We start from the raw sequence: 23155 nt of genomic DNA on the forward strand, positions 1-23155 counted from the left end.
CATGGCTCTTTCCCTGCTCCTTGTCTGTCTCCCTGTCTGCAGATCCTCCTGTTTACCACTATCCCATCCTCAGTTTCTCACTCCTTTTCCTTCCCCCATACAATCTCTTTTGCATCAGATCTCTTGCATGTTTTAGGTTCTCAGGACCTGCTGTGAAAAAATAGCTTTGTTTTCTTGGTGACATATTTTCCTGGATGTTATTCATTATAATCCTATGTTGGTGTCTAGCCATTTTGGTGTGAGGTGATAATCGGCATAGGTATTAGTTTCTGACTTTGCCTTGTTTTTGTGTGAGTTTTATTCATGGGTTATAGTTTGCTGTCTAGATTTTAGGAGAGTGTTGGCTGAGTGTTGCCTCTTTTATTGACCTGTTTGGTGGGTATGTTCAAGATGGAATGCTGGATAATGGTGAAAGCTGGGAGAGGAGGTGGGCAGGATAATAATATCTTAGCAATCCTCAAGGAGACATAGTCAGGAGAGAGGTGAAGCTTCCAACATTTCAGCATCTCAGAGCCACAGTCATCTGAAGGAACCTCATTTGAGGGTGTGCTCTCATCAGAATGGCTGGTTGCTCTGTCTGTGTGAGATAGTGTTGATGATTGATGTGGTAAGGCTCTTCCAATTAGTGTGACAATATTCATAAGCATGTGGGCCTCAGCTGGATGAGAGAACTACCTGGGCATGGGACACTGACCAAGCAGGAGAACAAGCCAGGAGACAATGTTTGTCCATGCTTTAAACTTCAATTTGTAGCTTCAGTTTCTACTCTAAGCTCCCAAAGTGAACTGTGATCTGACAGAACCATTCACAACAACCGTTTATTACCTGATATGCTTTTGGTCAGAGGATTCCATCACAGCAGCAGAGTAGCAAGTTAGAACAACAACAACAAAATGGTATCAATATTTGATTTTGCTACTGGACAGATTCTATGTTCTCTTTTGAAGGAATCTGGAAAATATTAGAAATTGAGATCGTGAACGTCATAGAAAGCGGTCTATGGAGCTTAAGCAGTTGTTCTCATAGGAACTGGAAGATGGGAGTGTTTACAATATGCAGCCAGAGCAAATTTGAGTGGAAAATAGATTCTGTAAACTTTAGTGAGAGTTCATTTGCGTGATATTTTGGCCAAAAATATTTCCTACTTGGCTCATAAAATTTAAAAATAATGGACGGATTTCCATATTTTCATTCAATTTTTTTGTATTTGTTCAACTTTCCCACTTATTTATTTATTATTTATTTATTTAAATTCCAGTTCCCACCATCTCTGCATTCCACCTTACACATCCTTCATCCCTAACACCTTTTATCTCTCCAAGGCTGTTGGGGACAACTGGAGTATCCACCAACAATGGCATTTCAAGTTTCTGCATGGTTATGCATATTGCTATTACTGAGGTCAGAAAAGACAGCCACGTTAGGGGAGCTGTTTGGAAAGGCAAGAGCATAAGGAACAACTCCAGCTCCATTTCTTGTGAGAACCACATGAAGACTGAGTAGCTCATTTGCTACATATATGATAGGGGACTCATTCCATCCTGGGTATGCTCTTTGGTTGGTGGCTCAGTCTCTGAGAGTCTCCTAATATCCAGGATAGTTGACACAGAGGGTCTTCTCATGGACTTCTTGCTCCTTCAGAGGTCCTCAATCCTTTCCCGAATTCTTTCAAAAGATCCCCTGTGCTCTGTCCAATGTTAGGCTGTGGGTGTCTGCATTTGTTTCAGTCATATGTTGGGTGGAGACTCTCAAAGGACAAATATGCTAAGCTACTCTCTGGAAGTATACAAAACATATCCTCAGTATTGTCAGGTGTTTGCCCATGGATGGGGTCTCAATTTGTTCAGGGTATAGTTTGGACACTCCTTCATTCTCTGCTCCTTCTTTTTGCCTGCATTTCTTGTAGGCAGGACAGATTTTGGATGGAAGGGTTTTTGGTTTGGATGTTGTAATTAAATCTCCACTGGGGCTCCTGCCTGGCTGCAGGTTGTGGCCTTTTCAGGTTCCTATTCTCATTGATATACATCTCAGCTATGATCACCCCCATAGACTCTCTGTTGCCCCCCCCCCCCCCTTTCTTCATCTGTGGCACATCCTAAAGATTCCTGCACCCTTAGACCCCTGACAGCTGTATATTTCAATTCATTTCCCTTGTCCTATGGCCCTTCCTTTTCTCTCATCACAACTGTAGCTTACTTCCCCTTCCACTTTCTTAACTACTCGCCCTTCCAGTTCTCTCTCTTTCATCTGCCTCCTATTACTGTTTTATTTACATTTCTGAGTGAGATTCAACCATTATCATTTTAGCCTTCCTTCTTCTTTTTAATGATATATATTATAAGCACACTGTAACTGTCTTCAGACACACCAGGAGAGGGTGTCAGATCACATTATCAGTGGTTGTGAGCCACCATGTGGGTGTTGGGATTTGAACTCTGGACTTTCACAAGAGCAGTCAGTATTCTTACCAGCTGAGCCATCGATTTAGCCCCTCAGCCTTACTTCATTTTTATCTTCTTGAGGGTCAAGAAATGTACTGTAGATTTCCTGTATTTTATGGTTATTATTCATTTGTAAATGAGTACATACATGCATGACATTTAGGTCTTGGATAACTCACTCAGGATGATAGTATCTAGGTGTATCCATTTGCCTGCAATTTTTTAGCAAAATATGTTTTTATGATGTTTTTCATCCACATCTTTAGTTCTGAAATTTGACCAAATGTATAGGTTATATTCTATTTCTCAGGATTGCATATGTTCATGACATCAATATTATCTAAGATTTTAGTGTCATTGTCTGCCAGGTGTATGACATTCCTCATCGATCTTGTGTTTGTTCTGCAATATTTGAATAAATAGGAGTATATTGCCTATGTGCATTAATATGAATATCGTGTGTGTGTCATCTTTACTGTTGTCAGAAGATGGCCTTAGATCCCCCGATCTGGAAGAATGAATAGTTGATGGTGACAATGTGTTTGTGACAAATTGGAAGACCAGAAGGAGCTCTCCACTTTTCTCTCCTACCCTATGTTTCTTATATATGATCAATATTTTTTTTGTTTTTTTTTTTTTTATTTTTTGTTTTTTTGTTTTGTTTTGTTTTTTTTTTTGTTGTTGTTGTTTTGTTTTTGAGACAGGGTTTCTCTGTATAGTCATGGCTGTCCTGGAGCTCACTCTGTAGACCAGGCTGGCTTCGAACTCAGAAATCTGCCTGCCTCTCCCTCCAGAGTGCTGGGATTACAGGCGTGCGCCACAACCGCCCGGCTTATGATTAACATTTATATTACTCTGATTTTCATCTGTTCACTTGTAAATATTTAAGCATACATTCCAATTTAGTAACATTTTATTTATGCTATAGTTTAAACTGTTGTACTTCATGTTTCTGCAATATGAATACAGACCTGAAGTGAATGTATGATTCTTTGAAGGAACTTTTACTAAAGAACTGTGAGTTGATCGTTTTTGTTACCTTGGTTGACTTTTATAGGGGATTGAGGATCTTTTTTCTATTTGTTTGTTTGTTTGTTTGTTTGTTTGGATTTGGATTTTTCGAGACAGGGTTTCTCTGTGTAGCTCTGGCTGTCCTGGAACACACTAGACCAGGCTGGCCTCAAACTTAGAAAGCCACCTGCCTCTGTCTCCCCAGTTTCCTTTGATTATAGGCGTGCGCCACCACCACCCAGCTGGGATTGAGGGTCTTAATATATAACATTTCCTCTTCTAAAACATGATACATATGGCATGCTGTCATCCAGTTCACTGACATACACCTGTTTGTATGTCTGTGATTAAAGACATCATCAAATATATCCATCTTGCCCACCATGTTTGTGGTTAGTAATTGTTCAAACAATTTTCCAGATGTGTGCTCAGTATTGTGGATCTGTTTCCACTGCATATCCCTCTCAATTGGCATTTTTCTGGCAAGGCTGTATCCTATTCAAAGTGTTCAAAAGTATCACAGGTAAGTCTTATAATTCAAGCTGCATCTTAAATTACACAGTGATTATAAATTCTGAGTGAGAATGTAAGTGGAAAAAGTGTTAAACTTATATGAATGTTTTCGAGGAAGTATATATTTCCTTTATGATGATGTTAATATCATGATTTGTGTTGTACACATGTATGGGATATTTAGGATGCTGTGACTTTTGATGATGTCCATGTAAACTTCACTGGAGAAGAGTGGAATTTGCTGGATCCTTCCCAGAAGAATCTCTACAATGAGGTGATGTTGGAAATCTACCTGAACCTCAAAGCTATAGGTAAAACCATTATTTTTCTTTCTAAAAGAAAGACATGTTTCTTGGTTATTAATGATCTTCTATTATTTTAATTGTGAATAATTAAAATTGAGCTGAATAATTCAGTTTCACTGAATTTTTAATTGTAAATTTCATAGTGCAGTGAAAATTCACAGTACCTTTAATTTTGCCTAATTTATAATAGTATATCATTCATTTTCTGGTACTGTGTTTTAGGCTATTATTGGAAAGACCATCGTCTTGAAGAAAATTGTCAAAGTCGTAGAAGACATGAAAGGTAATGTTCATTTGCAAGGTGATACAAATTTGCCTCTGAGGGAATTTTATTATCTTCTGGAATCTCCAATGAAAAGCAGGAGTGTAAAATAACAGTCTTTTAAGTGTAGCTTTGATTAAAATATTTTTACAAAACCATGTACCTCAAGATGGGATATCTGATTTGTGTATCCATTTGATATGTAGCTTCTTTAGAGCTATGGTATGGACGTTCCAATTTGTATAGTATCATAGTACTTAGATATTGCATATTGGGTAGTGATAAATTTATATCCTAACCATTCTAATAAGCAAATAGTGAATAGGAAAATTGGTAATACTGATATTTTTGTAGTAGTATTGTTAATTTTGATGAGAGGACATTTTATGAAAATCAAGAATGTTGTTGTAGAGAAGCATTATCCTATGTACCACATGTTATGAGAAATAAAAATTCAAACAGTGTGAATGCAATGTGTAAACCTTTCACTTGTCATTTTTTTGATTAAGTATATCATGTGTCACAATGGATAAAAACCATGTGAGCCTAGGGATATTGAAACAAGCAACATAAAATTTTTGCTCTAAATCAATGAGTAGATATGTAGTAGTCTGCCTTTGATAGCATTTAGGAATGTGACAGACATTTGCAATTCATTGTTTTTCTAGTTTTAAGTGGAATATCCCCAAACTGATAGTGAAGAAATCTTTATGGGTAGTAGGAATTTGGAAATTCTTCTGTGTGTCCTGGTTCACAGTCAAATGTGTTGTAATTCACACTACAGTAAAAATTATGAATGCAATCAGTGTTATAAAGATCAGAGTTGTTCTTTCTTCAGATAGCTAAAATACATCATATAAAAAGAGGGTACTATAAATATGAGCCATGTAATAACCATCACAGGTGTCTTGAGCAATTCATGATGAGGAGCACACCATGAAAATGCAAAGTGCTAAAACCTAAGATCAGATGCTTCTTTAGCATTAGACAAAGTGTAAACATAATTCATATTGATTACATGATTGATCAGAGTAATGAATGTATAATGTCTTCACATGTGCTAATTATTGTTACAGGTCTGTTAGAAGCCATAGTGGAGAGAAACCCTATGAATGTAATCAATGTGGTAAAGCCTTTGCAAGACCAAGTAATCTCCAAAGACATAAAATGACACATACTGGAGAGAAAACTTATGAATGCAACCAATGTGGTAAAGCCTTTCAAAAGCGCAGTACTTTCCAATATCACAAAAGAACACACTCTGGAGAGAAACCTTATGAATGCAATCAATGTGGTAAAACCTTTTCATGTCACAGTGTTCTCCAAAGACATAAAATGACACATACTGGAGAGAAACCTTATGAATGTAATCAATGTGGTAAAGCCTTTGCAAGACTGTATAATCTCCAAAGACATAAAATGATACATATTAGAAAGAAAACTTATGAATGCAATCAATGTGGTAAAGCCTTTGCACAGTGCAGTACATTCCAATATCATAAAATAACACACACTGGAGATAAACCTTTTAAATGTAATCAATGTGGTAAATCCTTTGCAAGATTGAGTAATCTCCAAAGACATAAAATTACACATACTGGAAAGAAAACATATGAATTCAATCAAGGTGGCAAAGACTTTTCACAGTGCAATACATTCCAATATCATAAAAGAACACAGACTGGAGATAAACCTTACGAATATAATCAATTTGCAAAAGCCTTTTCATATCACAGTGTTCTCCGTGGACATAAAATGACACATACTGGAGAGAAATCCTATAAATGTAATCAATGTGGTAAAACCTTTGCAAGATCCATTGATCTCCAAAGACATCAAATGACACATACTGGAGAGAAAATTTATGAATGTAATCAATGTGGTAAAGCCTTTGCAAAGTGCAGTACTTTCCAATATCATAAAAGAACACATACTGGAGAGAAACTTTTTGAATGTAATCAATGTGGTAAAACCTTTGCAAGATCTGATCATCTCCAAAGACATAAAATGATACATACTGGAGAGAAACCTTATGAATGTAATCAATGTGGTAAAGCCTTTGCACAGCGCATTTATTTCGAATATCATAAAATAACACATACTGGAGAGAAACCTTATGAATGTAATCAATGTGGTAAAGCCTTTGCAATACCCAGTCATCTCCAATATCATAAAAGAACACATACTGGAGAGAAACCTTATGAGTGTGATCAATGTGGTAAAGCCTTTTCAAGTAACAGTCATCTCAAAAGACACAAAAGAACACATACTAGAGAGAAACCTTATTAATGTAATCAACGTGGTAAAGTGTATTTACAAGCGAAAAGTCTCCAAAATCTCTTGGATGGAGCAAAACCTACTGAATATAATCATGAATTAATTTGGAGTTATTAGGCCATTATAGTAGGAATATGATAGATATGCATACTTGGGATTATTTCAACTCTGAAGATGGTTCTTACGATGTTTTAGCAAAGAATGTTGCTGGATTTTACCCTAGTATGATTAGTCTCCTTGAGGATTAGGTAAAGAGATTTATTTAATTTGGATTGACAAAGTAAGTCTCAAAAATACCCTCATAAAATTTGGCATGACAGTTTTTAACCAGAATAGAAAAGGAATAAAGGAAAACTACAAAAATTAAGGTTCAAGGTGCAAAGCATCATCAGGAAGTTGAATGAAGTTAAATCCTGTGCTATTCAATGGTATTAAAGGAATGGTTACATTAGGGCAAGATTCCACCCAGCTAAACTTAGTGATTTGCAGTTGTATGGAAGACAAATGTATCATGTGAGGAATTATTATTACCTGGTGATTGTTTTCATGTGGAGATACAAAGATACAAGTATGTGTCAAACTTAAATGGAATGGATCTTGACTGCTATTCTGGGATTTCAATTTAAGATCTAAAATTAAAAGCTTAGATCCAGACATGGTGTTAAATGATTTTAATCATATAAGGAACAGGCAGTGGAATGTAGTAATTTTAGTATGCCAAGGCAAGTGAGTGGCATTATGAGGTAGGGTGGCTTTGTTGTAGGAAGTTCATCGTTGTGAGGATGGGCCTTGAAATTCCTACTAGTGTTGAAGAGACCCTCTTATTCGGTCCCTAGAAGACAGTCTTTTCCTGGCTGTCTTGGGATAAAGATGTGGAACTCCCAGCTTCTTCTTCAGTATCATGTCTGCTCACATGCCTGCCATTCTTCCTGCTCTGATGAAAATGGACTTAAACTCTGAAATTGTAAGCCAGCCCCAAATAAATATTTCCTTTTATAGGAGCTGCCTTATTCAGGATGTGTCCTCATAGTAGTGGAAACCAAAGAAACATTGTGAGCTCATTTAATGTTGTCAAAACTGCACAATACTGTAGTCTTCATTTTCATGAAAGAATATGTATTAGAAAAAAACCTCATGAATATGTTTAGTATAATGAAGACTTTGAAAACCTCTATATTTTTTCATCATTATGAAAGCATTCATACTGGAGAGAAACTCTATGAATGTTAAAAATGTTTAAAGCCTTTATGTTATGGGATCCACTGAGTTCCAACACAATTCAAACACCAGGACAAGTCAAATGACAAGAATGTTTTGTACTCACCTTGCTACTCATTAATCAGGATCTACAAATATACTCAGAACCTTAGCCACTGAAATGTGCTTGTATTTTTAGTTAGTCATGTATCCAACAGCTTTCCTGAAAGTGTTTATCAGCTCAGAAATTGCCTTTGGAAATTTTTGGTTCAATTATATATGACCATGTCATCTTCAAATAAATGTAATTTTACTTTCTCCTTTCTAATTTATATTGCGTTCATCCCCTTCAGATATATTGCTCTAGTCAAACTTTTAGATAGTACTTTGAATAGATAGAGAGAGAATGAACCACCTTGTTTTGTTTGTGAATTAGTGGAACTGATGTGAATATCTCTCCATGTAATTTAATGTTGGACATAGACTTGCTGTAATGTGATGTTAGTATGTGTATGTATGTCCCTTGTGTGCTTATTTACTCTAAGAATTTTTCCATAAAGTCGTGCTGGATATTGTCAGAGAAATTTCATCACCTAATGAGGTGTTTAGGTCTGTATATATTAAATAAATGAATAAATAAATAAATAATAGCTCTGTTTAAAAAGTTGATTATCTTAGTTTGATTTTATTTTGGTAAATTCATTCTATCCAGGAAATTACCTATTTCTTTAAGAATATTCAATTAGGTGGAGGACACTAAGTGGGTTCTCTTTGTAATTAAGCAATATTTAGTTTCATTAGATGATGTTGAAGCTTCGACATAATCTTGGCAATTAGAATTGACTGAGATGCTCTTTGCAATGAAAAAGTGAAGTTATTTTTATTGGTGCATGGATGTACAATGGCCATCACAATGCCTTTCAAATATGTGTGGTTAATGGATAAGATCTTTGCTAGTATATATCTCATTCGAGAAAGCTGATATCATTCCATCCATGTAGAGTGATGAGTGCAGATACTCAAAACTGCTTCAATGCTTTGAATAAATCATATTTCTGTGCCATATCAAATCTTGTTTTAAGAGATTGAAGGAACAAAATCAGAATCTGATTAATGAGAAACAAACAGGACAAAAAGATTTTACTAATAAATGATATCAAACATTTAATGAAAATACAACACCAATATTTCAGAGATTATTCTATTAAATGAACATGGGATAGAGGCTATCTCATGTTACACATAGCACAACATGGATCAGATATCTGATTCCAAAACAGAAATAAAGGGAACACAATCTGAACAAAAACTATGGAATATTATTTGTGAAACATGGAAGAACATTTTAATTTACATACTCATAAAGTGCTGTATGAAATATCTTAATATTGCAATACAATAATATAGCTTAAAGGAAAAAGAAAAAAACAAAGACACATGTAATAATCAGGATGGATACAGTCGTGTGTGGTGTGCCTTCTTTCCAATGTGTCAAGTCAATAACATGAGCTTAAGGCAAAAAGAAAAGAAATTTTTCTTCCAAGGGACATGAATTATTTCTCTGTGGAAAACAATATGGAGTCTCAGTTCTCAATCTAGGCAAAATCATATTCATGTTTGTTGAAGGACCTTTATGTTTGACCTGCAGATTGGCTGTAATGAGTATTGTATGGATCCAAGTCCAATTCTCATGTGCACCAAATGACTTCCAAAAGAATGTCACAGCCCAGGATGGCATTTCCATAGTAGTCAAAGAAGAGTGAAGAGTCAGCCTTCACACATATTCCCAATTCATTTGACATGGTATTACCACCCAGTATGCAACAATTATAGAATATCACAATATCAAGGTACAAAATGTTCCCAATCTACAGGTCTGCAAAAGTACTGAAAAACATTCAAATTGACAGTCATAATTCAACCAAAGTATGAAGAAAATTTTTATTCATAATAAATAAAATGGTACAATAAACTCCATAGCAAGATTTTATTATAAGCCAGTGACATCACAACCATTCTAAAAATGGAGTTAAGATTTCCCTTAATTCAGTGTGTATATTATGGGATCAAAATAATGGAGTTCAAAAATATAAATCAAATTCAGTACTCCATTTGTTTCACCCATTGTAATCTAACCAAGTTACATAAATTAGCGTAACAGACATACATCTCTGTTGTTGCAATATAATCCAAGTCAGTTCTGTTTCAAAACAAACACCAAGTAAACATGGATGAAAAATATAAGCTGTATTGCTAATATAAGCTAATGGCATGCAAATTGTTTCCTTTCTTTGAGAAAAACGTATGAAATTGTTCTCAAACTTTTTAATGAAGTGTGAGCAAGCATCAAGAAAGAAATGCTTTATCAAATGCCACTGGCTGCCTGGTACTGATTTTCAGGGAAAACATCAGCATAATAACTCAGTGAATATCTGCACAGGTACTTATATTGGACAGAATGGACTTTGAATTTTTCAAAGCAACAAGGCATTTTTGGATTTTGCACATTGACATATTCTCCAGTTGACAGGAATCACAGTAAGTTTGAAGATATTTTGTAAACATGACTAGCATACAGTAGTATATAAACAACTTTGAGAGTGTTCAATTCCTGGCCCAAAGTTTCATTAGAGATTGCATTTCCCTACACTAGACAGTGGAAGACATAATGTCGCATGATTCTTCTAAAAGTGTGAATGATATGGAACTTTTATGACCTTCTAAACTCTTGTCTATGCAAGTTCTGTTGAAATCCATTGTGTTTGTACATATGGGTGTTGACACAAATTCTGGCCAAAGCTGCCTAGGAGAAGATGGTCCTTGGGAATTATGCCATGCATACAAATGAAATCATGGCACCTGAGGATGGAGAAAATGATCTCTAAAACATGTTTTCAGAAATATGAATGACATCATGGCACCTTAGGATAGCGAACGTGATCTCCAAAACATGTTTTCAGAAATGTTTTCATCAAAAGTTTTCAGACCACAGATGTAGAGCTTGAGGCCAGAATTTTCTCAATGTATCCAGAGAGCATGACATAGGATGAATGGAAAGAACAGTGAATATAATTTAGTGGATCTCCAGACAGCAGAAGCCTTAAAACAGACACTTTATTGTAAATGTCTGTGTGATGTTTGTCTGCATAAGAAACGGATTTCACAACTGTTCTATCAGAGAGCCTAGCAGACATGAAGAAACTGTGTGCTTTCACTATTTCATTTTTGCTCCTGACGTTTTTTCTCTTCTTGTGCTGTTTGACAGAACCCACTTGCTTTTGGAGGATAAAGAATAATGAAGATAATGATGGAGATTTGAGAAGTGATTGTGGCTTTTTCCTTTTTACAACAGAGGAACCTGTTGAAGACAATTTTTATAATAAAACTATTCTTTTTAGGTAAGTCATTAACTTTATTCCCTGCTTCACTGTCATGAATTAGAAACACGTAGCTATGTACACAAATTGTGGAGTTCTGTCTTGTTCTTCCTCCTGTAACTCAATGAACCACTAAAAGTTAATGATTACATCAATCACTATTTTAATAGATTCAAATGTGTCACAGTTTAATTTAGCTTTACTAAGTTGCTATCCGGTTCATAAAGCTGGCAATGAGAGAGACTGGACTCTATCAGTTGAATGTCTATAGATATTATATATATAAATGAATTTCCATCTGCCTTGATGTTATAGTTCCCACCTTTGGCAAGTGCTCAATATGTGCAGAATACATCTCTGCCTATATTGAATAGTCAACCAACAATTCCTGTATGAGAATTCATCGAAATGCCTTCCTAAAATGCTATCTAATTTTGGTCTTTAAATTTTGAGTATTCATGCATTGAAATGCTTCTGAATGCGTGGGTCTACTGTTCCTGATTACATGTACAATATTACTTATATTCATGTGAATATAAATATACTTTGGTTTTTAATATAATCTTTAAATGAGTCCCATCTTTCAGTCTGGAATTGATATTGAATGTGGGAAATAAATGCCAGGCTTCATATTCTCTTACCAGAATAATCTTTTGGTTCAATAATGCAAATGCCCAGTCACGTACTAGGCTTACTACTAGTATCAGATATATGTTCAATATTTCTATTTATTATTGAATAAATATCATATTAGAGAAAATCTAAGAGAATAAAGATTCTTCTTGTGAATAATAAGCTGTTTTTATTGTGAATACATAGTTCTAAAATCCCAATTGTGAGATGTTATCATTTGTGCCTGCAGATCATGAGGGAAGCTGTGTTGAAATCATTAATCTTATAGCTAATCAATGTGCCTGGGACATTTTTCTTTTGTTAACTGAGGTTTCTTGTAGTTTTCTGTCTCTGATTCTCATCTAACCTCTTGTTCAATTTTGATGTCTTTGGGATTCATAGAATATGTTTTCCAAACTTTGGCCTCATTACACAATGTACACTTTGATAGTTATTTTGGTTTTACATTATTATACTTCTGTGTTAGGTCAGTAGGAATTTCACGTCAGATGTATTCTGCATTATCTCACACATCGAAAAAATATAGGAAATTCTCATTGTTGACTATTATATAAGCCATATTAAGGTGTAAATAAACTTTGTAAATGGAGTTTTCATGTTTAGAAAGAAAACTTAGTTCCAGACTCTCAATTTAAAAAGTGCAAATTTCATCATATGAGCATGTTTGGTGTTTTTACTCCTGATGGGAGGTAATTGATAATAAATAGTTAAAAATGAACTGCCAGCAGTGCTGGGGTAGATGAACACATTTCAAATGGAGAGAAGACCTATGTGCTCAGACAACACTTAAAGGATCTCAAAGAATTAGAAACACTGAGTTATTAGGAGATATATGATAACGTTTTACAAAATTTACATAGTAACAACACAATAAAAGGTGTGTGTAAAAAAAGCCTAAAAGATAATATTCTCATTATGTAGGATATTGTAACTTTTTATTATATTTTGAAATTGAGAAACAAATTTAAATGAAATATGTCTTAAATGATTATTCTGTTTGTTGAGTAATAACAGTTGGAAATATTAAAATCATGTTCTACAAACACCATGGAAAAATATTGATAATTTTTCTTTCTGTGCTAGAAATTAATAATATTGGTTTATATAGTGGATAAAGTTGATGGATTTCCAAATATTGCACCTTCCCTGCATCCCTGGGATGAATCTTAATTGATCATGATGAATGACATTTGGATTCAGTTTGTGAGAATATTATTGAGTAATTTTGCATAAGCTTTCATAATAGAAATTGGTCAGAAATTGTCTTTCTTTGTTGGGTCTTTGTGTGCGTTAGGTATCAGAGCAATTGTGGATTCATAAAATGAATTAGGTGATCCTTCTGTTTCTATATTGTGGAATAGTCTGGAGAGTATTGGTATTTTGTTTGAAGGTCTGATGGATCTTTGTACTAATCCCACCTGGTTATGGGCTATGTTTGGTTGGGAGACTATTAATGACTGTTTCTATTCCATTAGGGGTTATGGGACAGTTCAGAAGGTTTATCTGATCCTGATTTAAGCTGTAAATCTGATATCTGTCAAGAAAATTGACCATTCCATCCAGATTTCCAGTTTCCTTGAGTATATTGTTTTGTAGTAGCATCTGATAATTTTTTTTTGGTTTTCTACAGTTTCTGTTGTTAAATTTCCCTTTTCATTTCTGATTTTGTTGATTTGTCTATTGTCATTGTGCCCACTCATTAGTTTCTTTAAGGGCATATCTATCTTGTCGATTTTCTCCAAAATCCAGCTTCTGCTTTGGTTGATTTTTGTATAATTCTTGTTGCTTATTTGTTGATCTTATCCCCGAATTTGAATATGCCCTTACACATACTCCTCTTGGCTTTTTGTGCTTCATTTTGTTCTACAGCTTTAATATGTGTTGTCAAGCTCCTTGTTTATGTTCTCTCCAGGTTCTTTTTGGAGGCCCTCAGTGCTATGCATTTCACTCTCATCACTGTTTTCATTATGTCCCATAAGTTTTGGTGTGTTGTGACTTCATTTTCATTACATTTTAAAATATGTAGAGTGTTCTTCAGCTTCCATATGTATGTGGGCTTTCTATTATTTTTGTTGTTTTGAAGACCAACCTTAGTCCATGGAGATCTGATAGGAGGCATGGAATTATTTTAAACTCCTTTTATTTTTTGAGGTCTGTTCTGTCACTGATTATATGGTCAGTTTTAGAGAAGGTCCCATGCCATGATTAGAAGATGGTACATTCTTCTGTTTTAGGAAAAAATGTTCTAGAGTTATATATTAAATTCATTTGGTTCATTTCTTCCATTAGTTTCACTGTGTCTCTATTTTGTGTTCCCAGGATCTGTCCATTGATGAGAGTGGCATGTTGAAGTCTCCCACTATTATTGTGTGGCGTGAAATATGTGCTTGGAGGGTTAGTAAAGTTTGTTTTTTGAATGTTGGTAACCTTGAACTTGGAACATAGATGTTCAGAATTGAGAGTTCTTGGTAGATATTCCATTTGATGAGTATGAAGTTTCCTTCCTTCTTCTTTGATAACTTTAGGTTGAAAGTCGATTTAATTTGACATTAAAATGGTGACTGGAGCTTTTTTCTTTGGACCATTTGCTTGGACAATAGTTTTCTGGCTATTACTCTAAGGTAGTGTCTGCCTTTGTTTCTTGGGTGAGTTTCTTGTGTGTAGCCAAATGCTGGGTCCCATTTACAAAGTAACAGTCTGTTAGTCTATGTCTTTTTATTGTGGTGTTGAGTCCATTAATATTAAGAGATTTTAAGGAAAAGTGATTATTGCTTCTTGTTATTTTTGCTCTTAGAGGTGGTATGTTTATGTTGCCCTCCTCTTCATGGTTTTTTAAAAGAAGTTTATTTTATTACATTTTCTAAGGTGTAGTTTCCTTCTTTTTGTTGAAATTTTCCATTTATGATCCTTTGAAGTGCTGGAGTTTTGGAAAGTTACTGTGTAAGTTTGTTTTTGTGTTGGAATATTTTAGTTTATCAATCTATGGTAATTGAGAGTTTTGCTGGGTATAATAGCCTGGACTAGCATTTGTGTTCCCTTAAAGTCTGTATGCTATCTGCCCAGGATCTTCTAGCTTTTATAGTCTCTGGTGAGAAGTATGGGGAAATTCTGATAGGCCTGCATTTATATGATAGTTGTCCATTTCCCCTTACTGCTTTTGATATAATTTCTTTGTTTAGTGCATTTGGGGTTTTGATTATGTAACAGGAGGAATTTCTTTTCTGTTCCAGTCTTCTTAGAGGTCTGTAATCTTCTTGTATATTTATGGACATCTGTTTCCTTAGGTTAAGGAAGTTTTCTTCTCTAATTTTGTTGAAGATATTTATTGGCTCTTAAAGCTGGAAAGTATTACTCTCTTCTATACATATTATCCTTAGGTTTGGTCTTCTCTTCTTTTTCGTGATTTCCTGGGTGTTTTCAGTTAGAATCTTTCTGCATTTTTTTTTTTATTCTTTGAGTGTTGTGAAAATGTTGTCTATGGCATCTTCCTCACGTGAGATTCTCTCTTCTATTTGTTGCATTCTGTGGGTGATGCTTGAATATGTGACTCCTGATTTCTTTTTGAGGTTTCCTATACCCAGAGTTGTATCTCTTTGTCATTTCTTCATTGTTTTTATCTCCGTTTTTAGATCCTGAATGGTTTTGTTCAATTCCCTCTCCTGTGTTGTTGTGTTTTCCTATAATTCTTTAAGGGATTTTTGTGTTTCCACTTTAATCACTTCTATCTGTTGATCCCTGTTCTCCTGTATTCTTTAAGGGAGTTATTTCTATCCTTGCTGAAGTCCTCTATCAGCATCATGAGATTTCATGTTAAATCCAAGTCTTGCTTTTGTTGGGTATCCAGGACTCGCTATTGTGGGTGATCTGTGTTCTGATGTTGTCAGGTAGTCTTGGTTTCTGTTGCTAGGATTCTTGCACTTCCTTTTTGCTATCTGATGATCTCTGGTTTTAGTTTATCTTGCTGTCTCTGGGTGGAGTCCCAATTGTGTGCCTGTAAACCTCTGTCAGCACTCCTCAAACACAAACTCTCCCCTGGCAGGTAACATTTTCAGAGGGCTGTGGGACAGCCTTAGCTCCCCAGTGCACATGGTGACTAAAAGGACCCTGTCCCATCTTCTCTGCCATTCCTCTGCCCTACGTGCTCCTGGCCAGACCAATTAGAACAGCGACTCAATAAAAAATGCTGATCTCAGATCCATGCCCAGTAAATAGCACTCCCTAGACACTAGCTCTCAACTTGCAGTGCCAGTGCATTGAAGGCTGTTTGACAGCTCCAGTTCCCAGGTGCAGATAACAACTGAAAGAATATTTGATTTTCAAAATACTAAATGATATCAGTAAGTCTGATGAATTAAAGGCATTGAAATAATAAAAGCCTAAGAATGTGTTATGTTGTTCACATGTGGTTTAAGTAACACTTTTATTATTATGTGGAATTGCAACTCCAAGTATATTTTGTAGCATTCTTACTTAATAAGACTGAAAACTAGTTCAAGAATGGCATTCAGAGATAAAACAATCTTTATTGATTTTTCACAAATACAAAATTTATCTACACTGCCTTATGTCTATGAATTCTTAGATTCTATATTGCTCTAAGTATGTCTAATTTATGAGGCTTATTTCAAGACATTTAGATCTAATTTATCATGTCTCAAATTACAAACTTTACTGTAATTGTAGTTTTAGGTTTCAAACATTTCCCTTAATCATAATTATGGCTTGTTTCAGAATACCCACAAGAAAATATGAGGTTTTGCTGGTAATGTTTTTTGCTACTGATGAAATCAATAAAAATCCTTATATTTTACCCAATATATCTTTGGTATTCTCAACCACTCTTGGTCTGTGTGAAGATACATTGGACGTTCTTGATCAAATACATTCACCAATCTATAGTTTTAATTTTATTAATTATATGTGTGGAAAAGAGGCATTTTGTAATATAGAACTTACTGGACCATCATGGAAAATATCCTTAAAACTAGCAAGTGATTCTAGCACACCAAAGGTAAGAATGTGTGACACTGCATGAGTTAACAACTTTTAAATTCTATTTACATGTGCCTCCAAGAAAAACTTGGACAGAGTGCATTGTTATTGTACTGCTACATGCTACAGAAAAACAAACACACACAGATACACACACACACACATACACACACACACACACCATTTAATATTATATATAATATTAATTAAGTAACCAGATCATAGATATACTGGGCCAACAGTTAAAATTGTTTTGTAGGACATTATGACTTGTAATAAATCAACTAGAATCTAATAGGAATAATACAAGGTATTTTGAGAATAATTGTACTATCCTTAAAAGGAGTTTTAAAAGATGAGTAATGCTACTTGCTTATGAGTCCATATAACCTAATAATCATAGTTCTCATGTAGGTATTTCATCCTCTCTTGAAATTATTTAGCTTTTCTTTGGACCATTTAATCCTAACCTAAATGACCATGACCAGTTGCCCTATGTCCATCAGGTAGCTACCAAAGACACACATTTGTCCCAAGGCATGGCCTCCTTGTTGCTTCATTTTGGATGGATTTGGATAGGACTGGTCATCTCAGATGAAGACCAGGGCATTCAGTTTCTCTCAGACTTGAGAGAAGAAATGCAAAGGCATGGGATCTGTTTAGCTTTTGTGAACGCGATCCCAGAAACCTTGCAGACATACATGACAAAGGCTATGATATATGATAAACAAATTATGACATCTTCAGCAAAGGTTGTTATCATTTATGGTGAGATGAACTCTACTTTAGAAATCAGCTTTAGAAGATGGGAATATTTAGGTGCACAGAGAATCTGGATCACTACTTCACAATGGGATGTTATCACAAGCAAAAACGAATTCAGCCTTGATTTTTTCCATGGGACTGTCACTTTTTCACATCATATAGGTGAGATTGTTGAATTCCGTAATTTTATGCAAATTCTGAACACTGATAAATACCCAGTAAACATTTCTCAGTCTATACATGGGTGGAATTATTTTAATTGTTCAATCTCTAAGAACAGCAGTAAAATGGGTCATTTTGCATTCAATAACACATTGGAATGGACAGCAGTGCACAAATATGACATGGCCCTGAGTGAAGAAGGTTACAATTTGTATAATGCTGTTTATGCTGTGGCCCACACCTACCATGAACGCATTTTTCAACAAGTAGAGTCTCAGAAAATAGCAGAACTCAATGGAGAATCCACTAACTGTCAGCAGGTAAAGTTTCTTATATTTCATTGTGGTTTGATTTATCATTTTGACCTTTTAAATGGACCAAGGTAAACAACTGTACATTTGTTAGATTATTCTCTCAATGAAACTTTCTACACTGCAATGCTCCCTAATTAATCTTTTACATGGATGAATATGATGCACAAAATAAAATTTAACAGGAGCCAATAATTTTTTTATGGTAGGAGTGAGTTTTTTGAAAACGTGTCTCAATGTTTCCACTAATGAGTTCGAAATTTAAAATAGGAATCAAGAGTTTTATCATAAAACCCTTAAGTGATGACTAGTCTAGAATCTTTTTCTAAAGAATTATTTCTGGAGAATCAGTAAATGTGCTATAACGAATTCTTACTCAACTAAATTAAGAAATATTTATAAATCCATAATGTATCAAGACTACATTTTATAAAGTTTCTGTTTTTCCTCATATGTGTTTACTGTCTATACACGAAAGACAGCCATTCTTTATTTTCACACACATTCACAATTCCCCTTCATTTGCACATAAATGGCTACTTTTTTGAAAACATTTTTGACAAACAGGAGCACATACACACACACTCACACACACATATAGACCATGTTACATATGTAATATGCTAATCATTTTTCAAGCACACTTTACCATTGCATATTAAATTTTCAGTTATGAATGAGGCATGTTGTATTTTACTACACAGGATTTCTTCAATGCAGCTATCTTTTGTGAAAGTAATTAAGAAATTAGGGAAATTCTCAACTTTGCTTTCTGTTTATTGATACACATATGTAAGTATCTAATGATAGATCTCATTTAGGTGTCTACCTTGCTGAAGACCAGGGTATTTATTAACCCTGTTGGAGAATTGGTGAACATGAACCATAGGGAAAATCAGTGTACAGAATATGACATTTTCATCATTTGGAATCTTCCACAAGGCATTGGATTAAAAGTGAAAATAGGAAGCTATTTTCCTTGCATCCCACAGATGCAACAACTTCATATATCTGAAGATTTGGAGTGGGTGACAGGAGGAACTTCGGTTGGTATTCTACATTTTTTTAGTTTTTTATTCAAGATATCTAAGTTTTTGAATATGAGGGACTGAAGTAATATTCAATTACTTCAATTGGTCTCTGTGGTTGAGACCATTTGCTACTATTGCAAAAGACCATGCTCAGTTACAAGCACCAAAATGTAATAACTCTTATTACATTTAATATTCATTAATTTTATCTAACTTTATCTAATTATATTTAATTTAATACAGTTAATATTCAATTGGTCTCTGTGGTTAAGACCAATTGCTACTCTTGCAAAAGACCATGCTCGGTTACAAGCACCAAAATATAATAACTCTCAACTTCATGTAAATCTTGTCATAGGGATCAAATGCCTCTGGATTCCATGTACAAATGTGCCCAAATGTGTGTGTGTGTGTGTGTGTGTGCGTGTCTTTGTGTGTATAATTAAAATTTTGTAATTATATGTATGCCATGGACTTTTCTTAGTCCGTGTGAACATATTTATAGCCAAATAAAGTATATAATATATTCAATAACAGAAACCTTTCTCCAGATTCAAGGTTTCCTCTTTTATTTATATATTTTATTTACATATATTAACACCTTATCCCACTTCCCAGTTTCCTTTCTTTGGGGGGGGTTACCTTATCTGGCATCAGTAGGGGGGGGCCCTTAGGTTCTGAGGAGACATGAGCAAAAGTATAGGGGAATGCTAGAGTAGTGAGGAAGGAGTCTCATAAAGGCAGCAGAAAGGGGAGAAGCATAGGAGACTCAAGATTTTGTTTTAAACTTGAGAAAATTTAGGACAGTGTTATATAACATATTTTTTCTTATTCATCAAACTACTCTTCCTTGTATACCCTTTTTTTCTCCATATACTTCAGTATCCTGATTTTTTATTTATAAATCATAAGCAAAATACTGATGCAACATAAGCATTCCTTTCGGATTAATCAGTTTAGGAAGTTATAAATTGCTACAACCTGAAAGTTACATATATAATGTTACATGAATAGAAAATATTGTGTGACATTCAGTGTACTGCAGGGAAATGTAAAATAATACTGTGCCTGAAAATGTTAAGAAATACTGGTAAACAAAGGAATATTTATAGCCATATCTGTCAACCTATGTTTCATTACATATATTATGTTTACATGAACTACACACCCATACACACATACACACATACAATCACACACATACTCTCTCTCACACATATTATATAATGTTTATATATTGTCTCAGGTTCCCTCCTCCTTGTGTAGTGTGCCATGTACTGCTGGACTTAGGAAAATTCATCAGAAAGAAACAGCAGACTGCTGCTTTGATTGTGTTCAGTGCCCAGAAAATGAGGTTTCCAATGAAACAGGTACTTGCTTGCATGTAGAAAGAAATGCTGAATTTGAATCCTATTCTTTCCAAACTAGAAATATGATATGACCTAGATGGGAACTGAAGTCCTAAAATCTCCATATTTCAGAACTTAATAAGTTAAATAATATCAGCGTCATTTGGACCCGGCAAAAAACCTGTAGTATCTTCTACAAACAATGCCTTTCTCTCACAATATGCTGAATTCTGATTTTATACTATGAAGAAAACATTTAGAAGTACATACATGTTTACTAATTTTTAAAAACAAACTATGTAATCTAGGATTACATTTTTTGAATTTTTTAGACAAAGAAACTTCACTATATGATCACCCCACAATCGTTCCCTCCATCACCCAGGTTAGTCCCTCACAAAGACTAAATGCTCAGGCTAACAGTGGTTATTTAATGAAATGAATTTTAAGATCTTACATTAGTGTGGGCCAGTGGTGGCAGTGCCTTTAATCCCAGCAATTTGAAGGCAGAGACAGGTGGATTCCTGAGTTCGAGGCTAGCCTGGTCTACAGAGTGAGTTCCAGTATAGCCAGGGCTATGCAGAGAAACCATGTCTCAAAAAACATTAAAACAAACAAACAAACAAAAAGCATATATGTCTTCAATGATTACTTTTTTCCTGACAAATAATTAGAACAAGAGTGACAAGTTCAAAAAAGGATAGATGGCATAGTGCTTATCATCAATCACCCACTACATAAAGAAATGAATGTGAGTATCCACTACCTACATGTCCTATAGCTTGGAATGAATACTTGGAAATAAAGATATTGTACCAAAATGAGAGAAACATGCAAATTTCTATGAGGCATAGAGTGTCAAGAATGAAAATATTCCTTTAGGCAAACAGTACTTGCATGAGGAATTGTATGTTCTGGTTTCTTTAGGAGATATAGTAAAATGGCACCACCCAAAAAAGCAAACAAAATACATAATGAATCAACTGAAATCAATAACTACACATGCACACTACCCTTGTCTGTGAATAGTCATTTTATGGTTTGAAGAATTAAAAAATCTGAAATCATGCATGTTACTATTTATCATATTTTCTTTGTTTTTGTTTAATACATATTTTCCATTCCATTCCCCATCATGTTGTTTCATTTCACCACAGAACACAGGTTAATAGAAAGCAAACTTAAGTCAGTGGTCCCTGCAGCAAGAAGGAATGGATGAGATGTTCAATACCAATTTTTTTATTGATATATCCTCTGAATAATACAAATACATAATTATTAACTAAATAATTGTCATATAAGGTTTTATTGTTTTCTGCCAACAGATATGGAACAATGTGTGAGGTGTGCAGATGATAAGTATGCCAACTTGGAGCAAACCCACTGCCTCCAAAGAGCTGTGTCATTTCTGGCTTATGGAGATACCTTGGGGCTTGCTCTATGCTCCACTGCTCTGTCCTTCTCAGTCATGACAATTCTAGTACTCTTCACTTTTGTGAAGTACAGGGATACTCCTGTTGTGAAGGCCAGTAACCACATTCTCAGCTATATCCTGCTCATCTCTCTAGTGTTCTGTTTTCTTTGCTCATTGCTCTTCATTGGACATCCCAACAAGGCCACCTGCTTCCTGCAGCAGACCATATTTGGAGTATTTTTCACAGTGGCTGTTTCTACAGTGTTGGCCAAAACAATAACTGTGGTCATGGCTTTCAAGCTCACTACTCCAGGAAGAAGGATGAGAGGGATGCTGACATTGGGAGTACCTAACTTGGTCATTCCCATTTGTACTTTGATCCAACTTGTTCTCTGTGGCATCTGGTTGGTAACATCTCCTCCCTTTATTGACAGAGATATACAATCTGAACATGGAAAAACTGTCATTATTTGCAACAAAGGCTCACTCATTGCCTTCCATGTTGTCCTGGGATATTTAGGTTCCTTGGCTCTGGGGAGCTTCACTGTGGCTTTCCTAGCTAGGAACCTTCCTGACAGATTCAATGAAGCCAAGTTCCTAACTTTCAGCATGCTGGTGTTCTGCAGTGTCTGGATCACCTTCCTCCCTGTCTACCACAGCACCAGGGGGAAGATCATGGTGGCTGTGGAGGTCTTCTCTATCTTGGCTTCTAGTGCAGGGTTGCTAGGGTGTATCTTTGTCCCAAAGTGTTACGTTATTTTAGTTAGATCAGATTCTAATTTTATACAGAAGAACAAAGATAAATTGCTTCACTGAATCTTTCATAGTATGAAAATGTTAGATGTTACTCAACATATTTTTTGTCTTAACCAAATTAGTAGTTAATAATATAAAAATTTTAAGAAATAAACTAATTTGAATTTACAAATAAGACATCACTCTCCATTGTGATACAAATTTCCAAAGTTTGTTGGAAAATTATCTCATTTATGAGTACACAATCCTGAAGATATTGAGAACTGAGACTCTCAATTGAGGAATATCTACCATCATTTTGAGTTGTATTGTGTGTTTAAGCCGTATACTTTATTAATTATTGATATTAGGTAACTGTA

General features: G+C 34.9%; 2 protein-coding genes across 2 annotated transcripts in view; both read left to right on the plus strand.

Annotated features, from left to right (window-relative positions):
- LOC127669932 (zinc finger protein 431-like) overlaps window positions 1–6821 on the plus strand; it is a 58702-nt gene extending 51881 nt beyond the window's left edge. The window contains exons 4-5 of the mRNA XM_052164187.1: window positions 5614–6075; window positions 6160–6821. Of these exons, the coding sequence (XP_052020147.1) occupies window positions 5614–6075; window positions 6160–6821 (1124 nt within the window). The remainder of the gene's footprint in view (window positions 1–5613; window positions 6076–6159) is intronic.
- Window positions 6822–11198: 4377 nt separating this feature from the next.
- Window positions 11199–22856, plus strand: LOC127669931 (vomeronasal type-2 receptor 116-like). Its single transcript, XM_052164186.1, has 6 exons — window positions 11199–11404; window positions 16748–17027; window positions 17452–18255; window positions 19068–19292; window positions 20524–20647; window positions 21952–22856. Exons 1-6 carry the CDS (start codon window positions 11199–11201, stop codon window positions 22854–22856), a joined length of 2544 nt encoding a protein of 847 aa, XP_052020146.1.
- The last annotated feature ends 299 nt before the right edge of the window (window positions 22857–23155 follow it).

Source organism: Apodemus sylvaticus, chromosome 19 (genome assembly GCF_947179515.1).
Source record: "Apodemus sylvaticus chromosome 19, mApoSyl1.1, whole genome shotgun sequence".
NCBI classification, from domain to species: Eukaryota; Metazoa; Chordata; class Mammalia; order Rodentia; family Muridae; genus Apodemus; species Apodemus sylvaticus.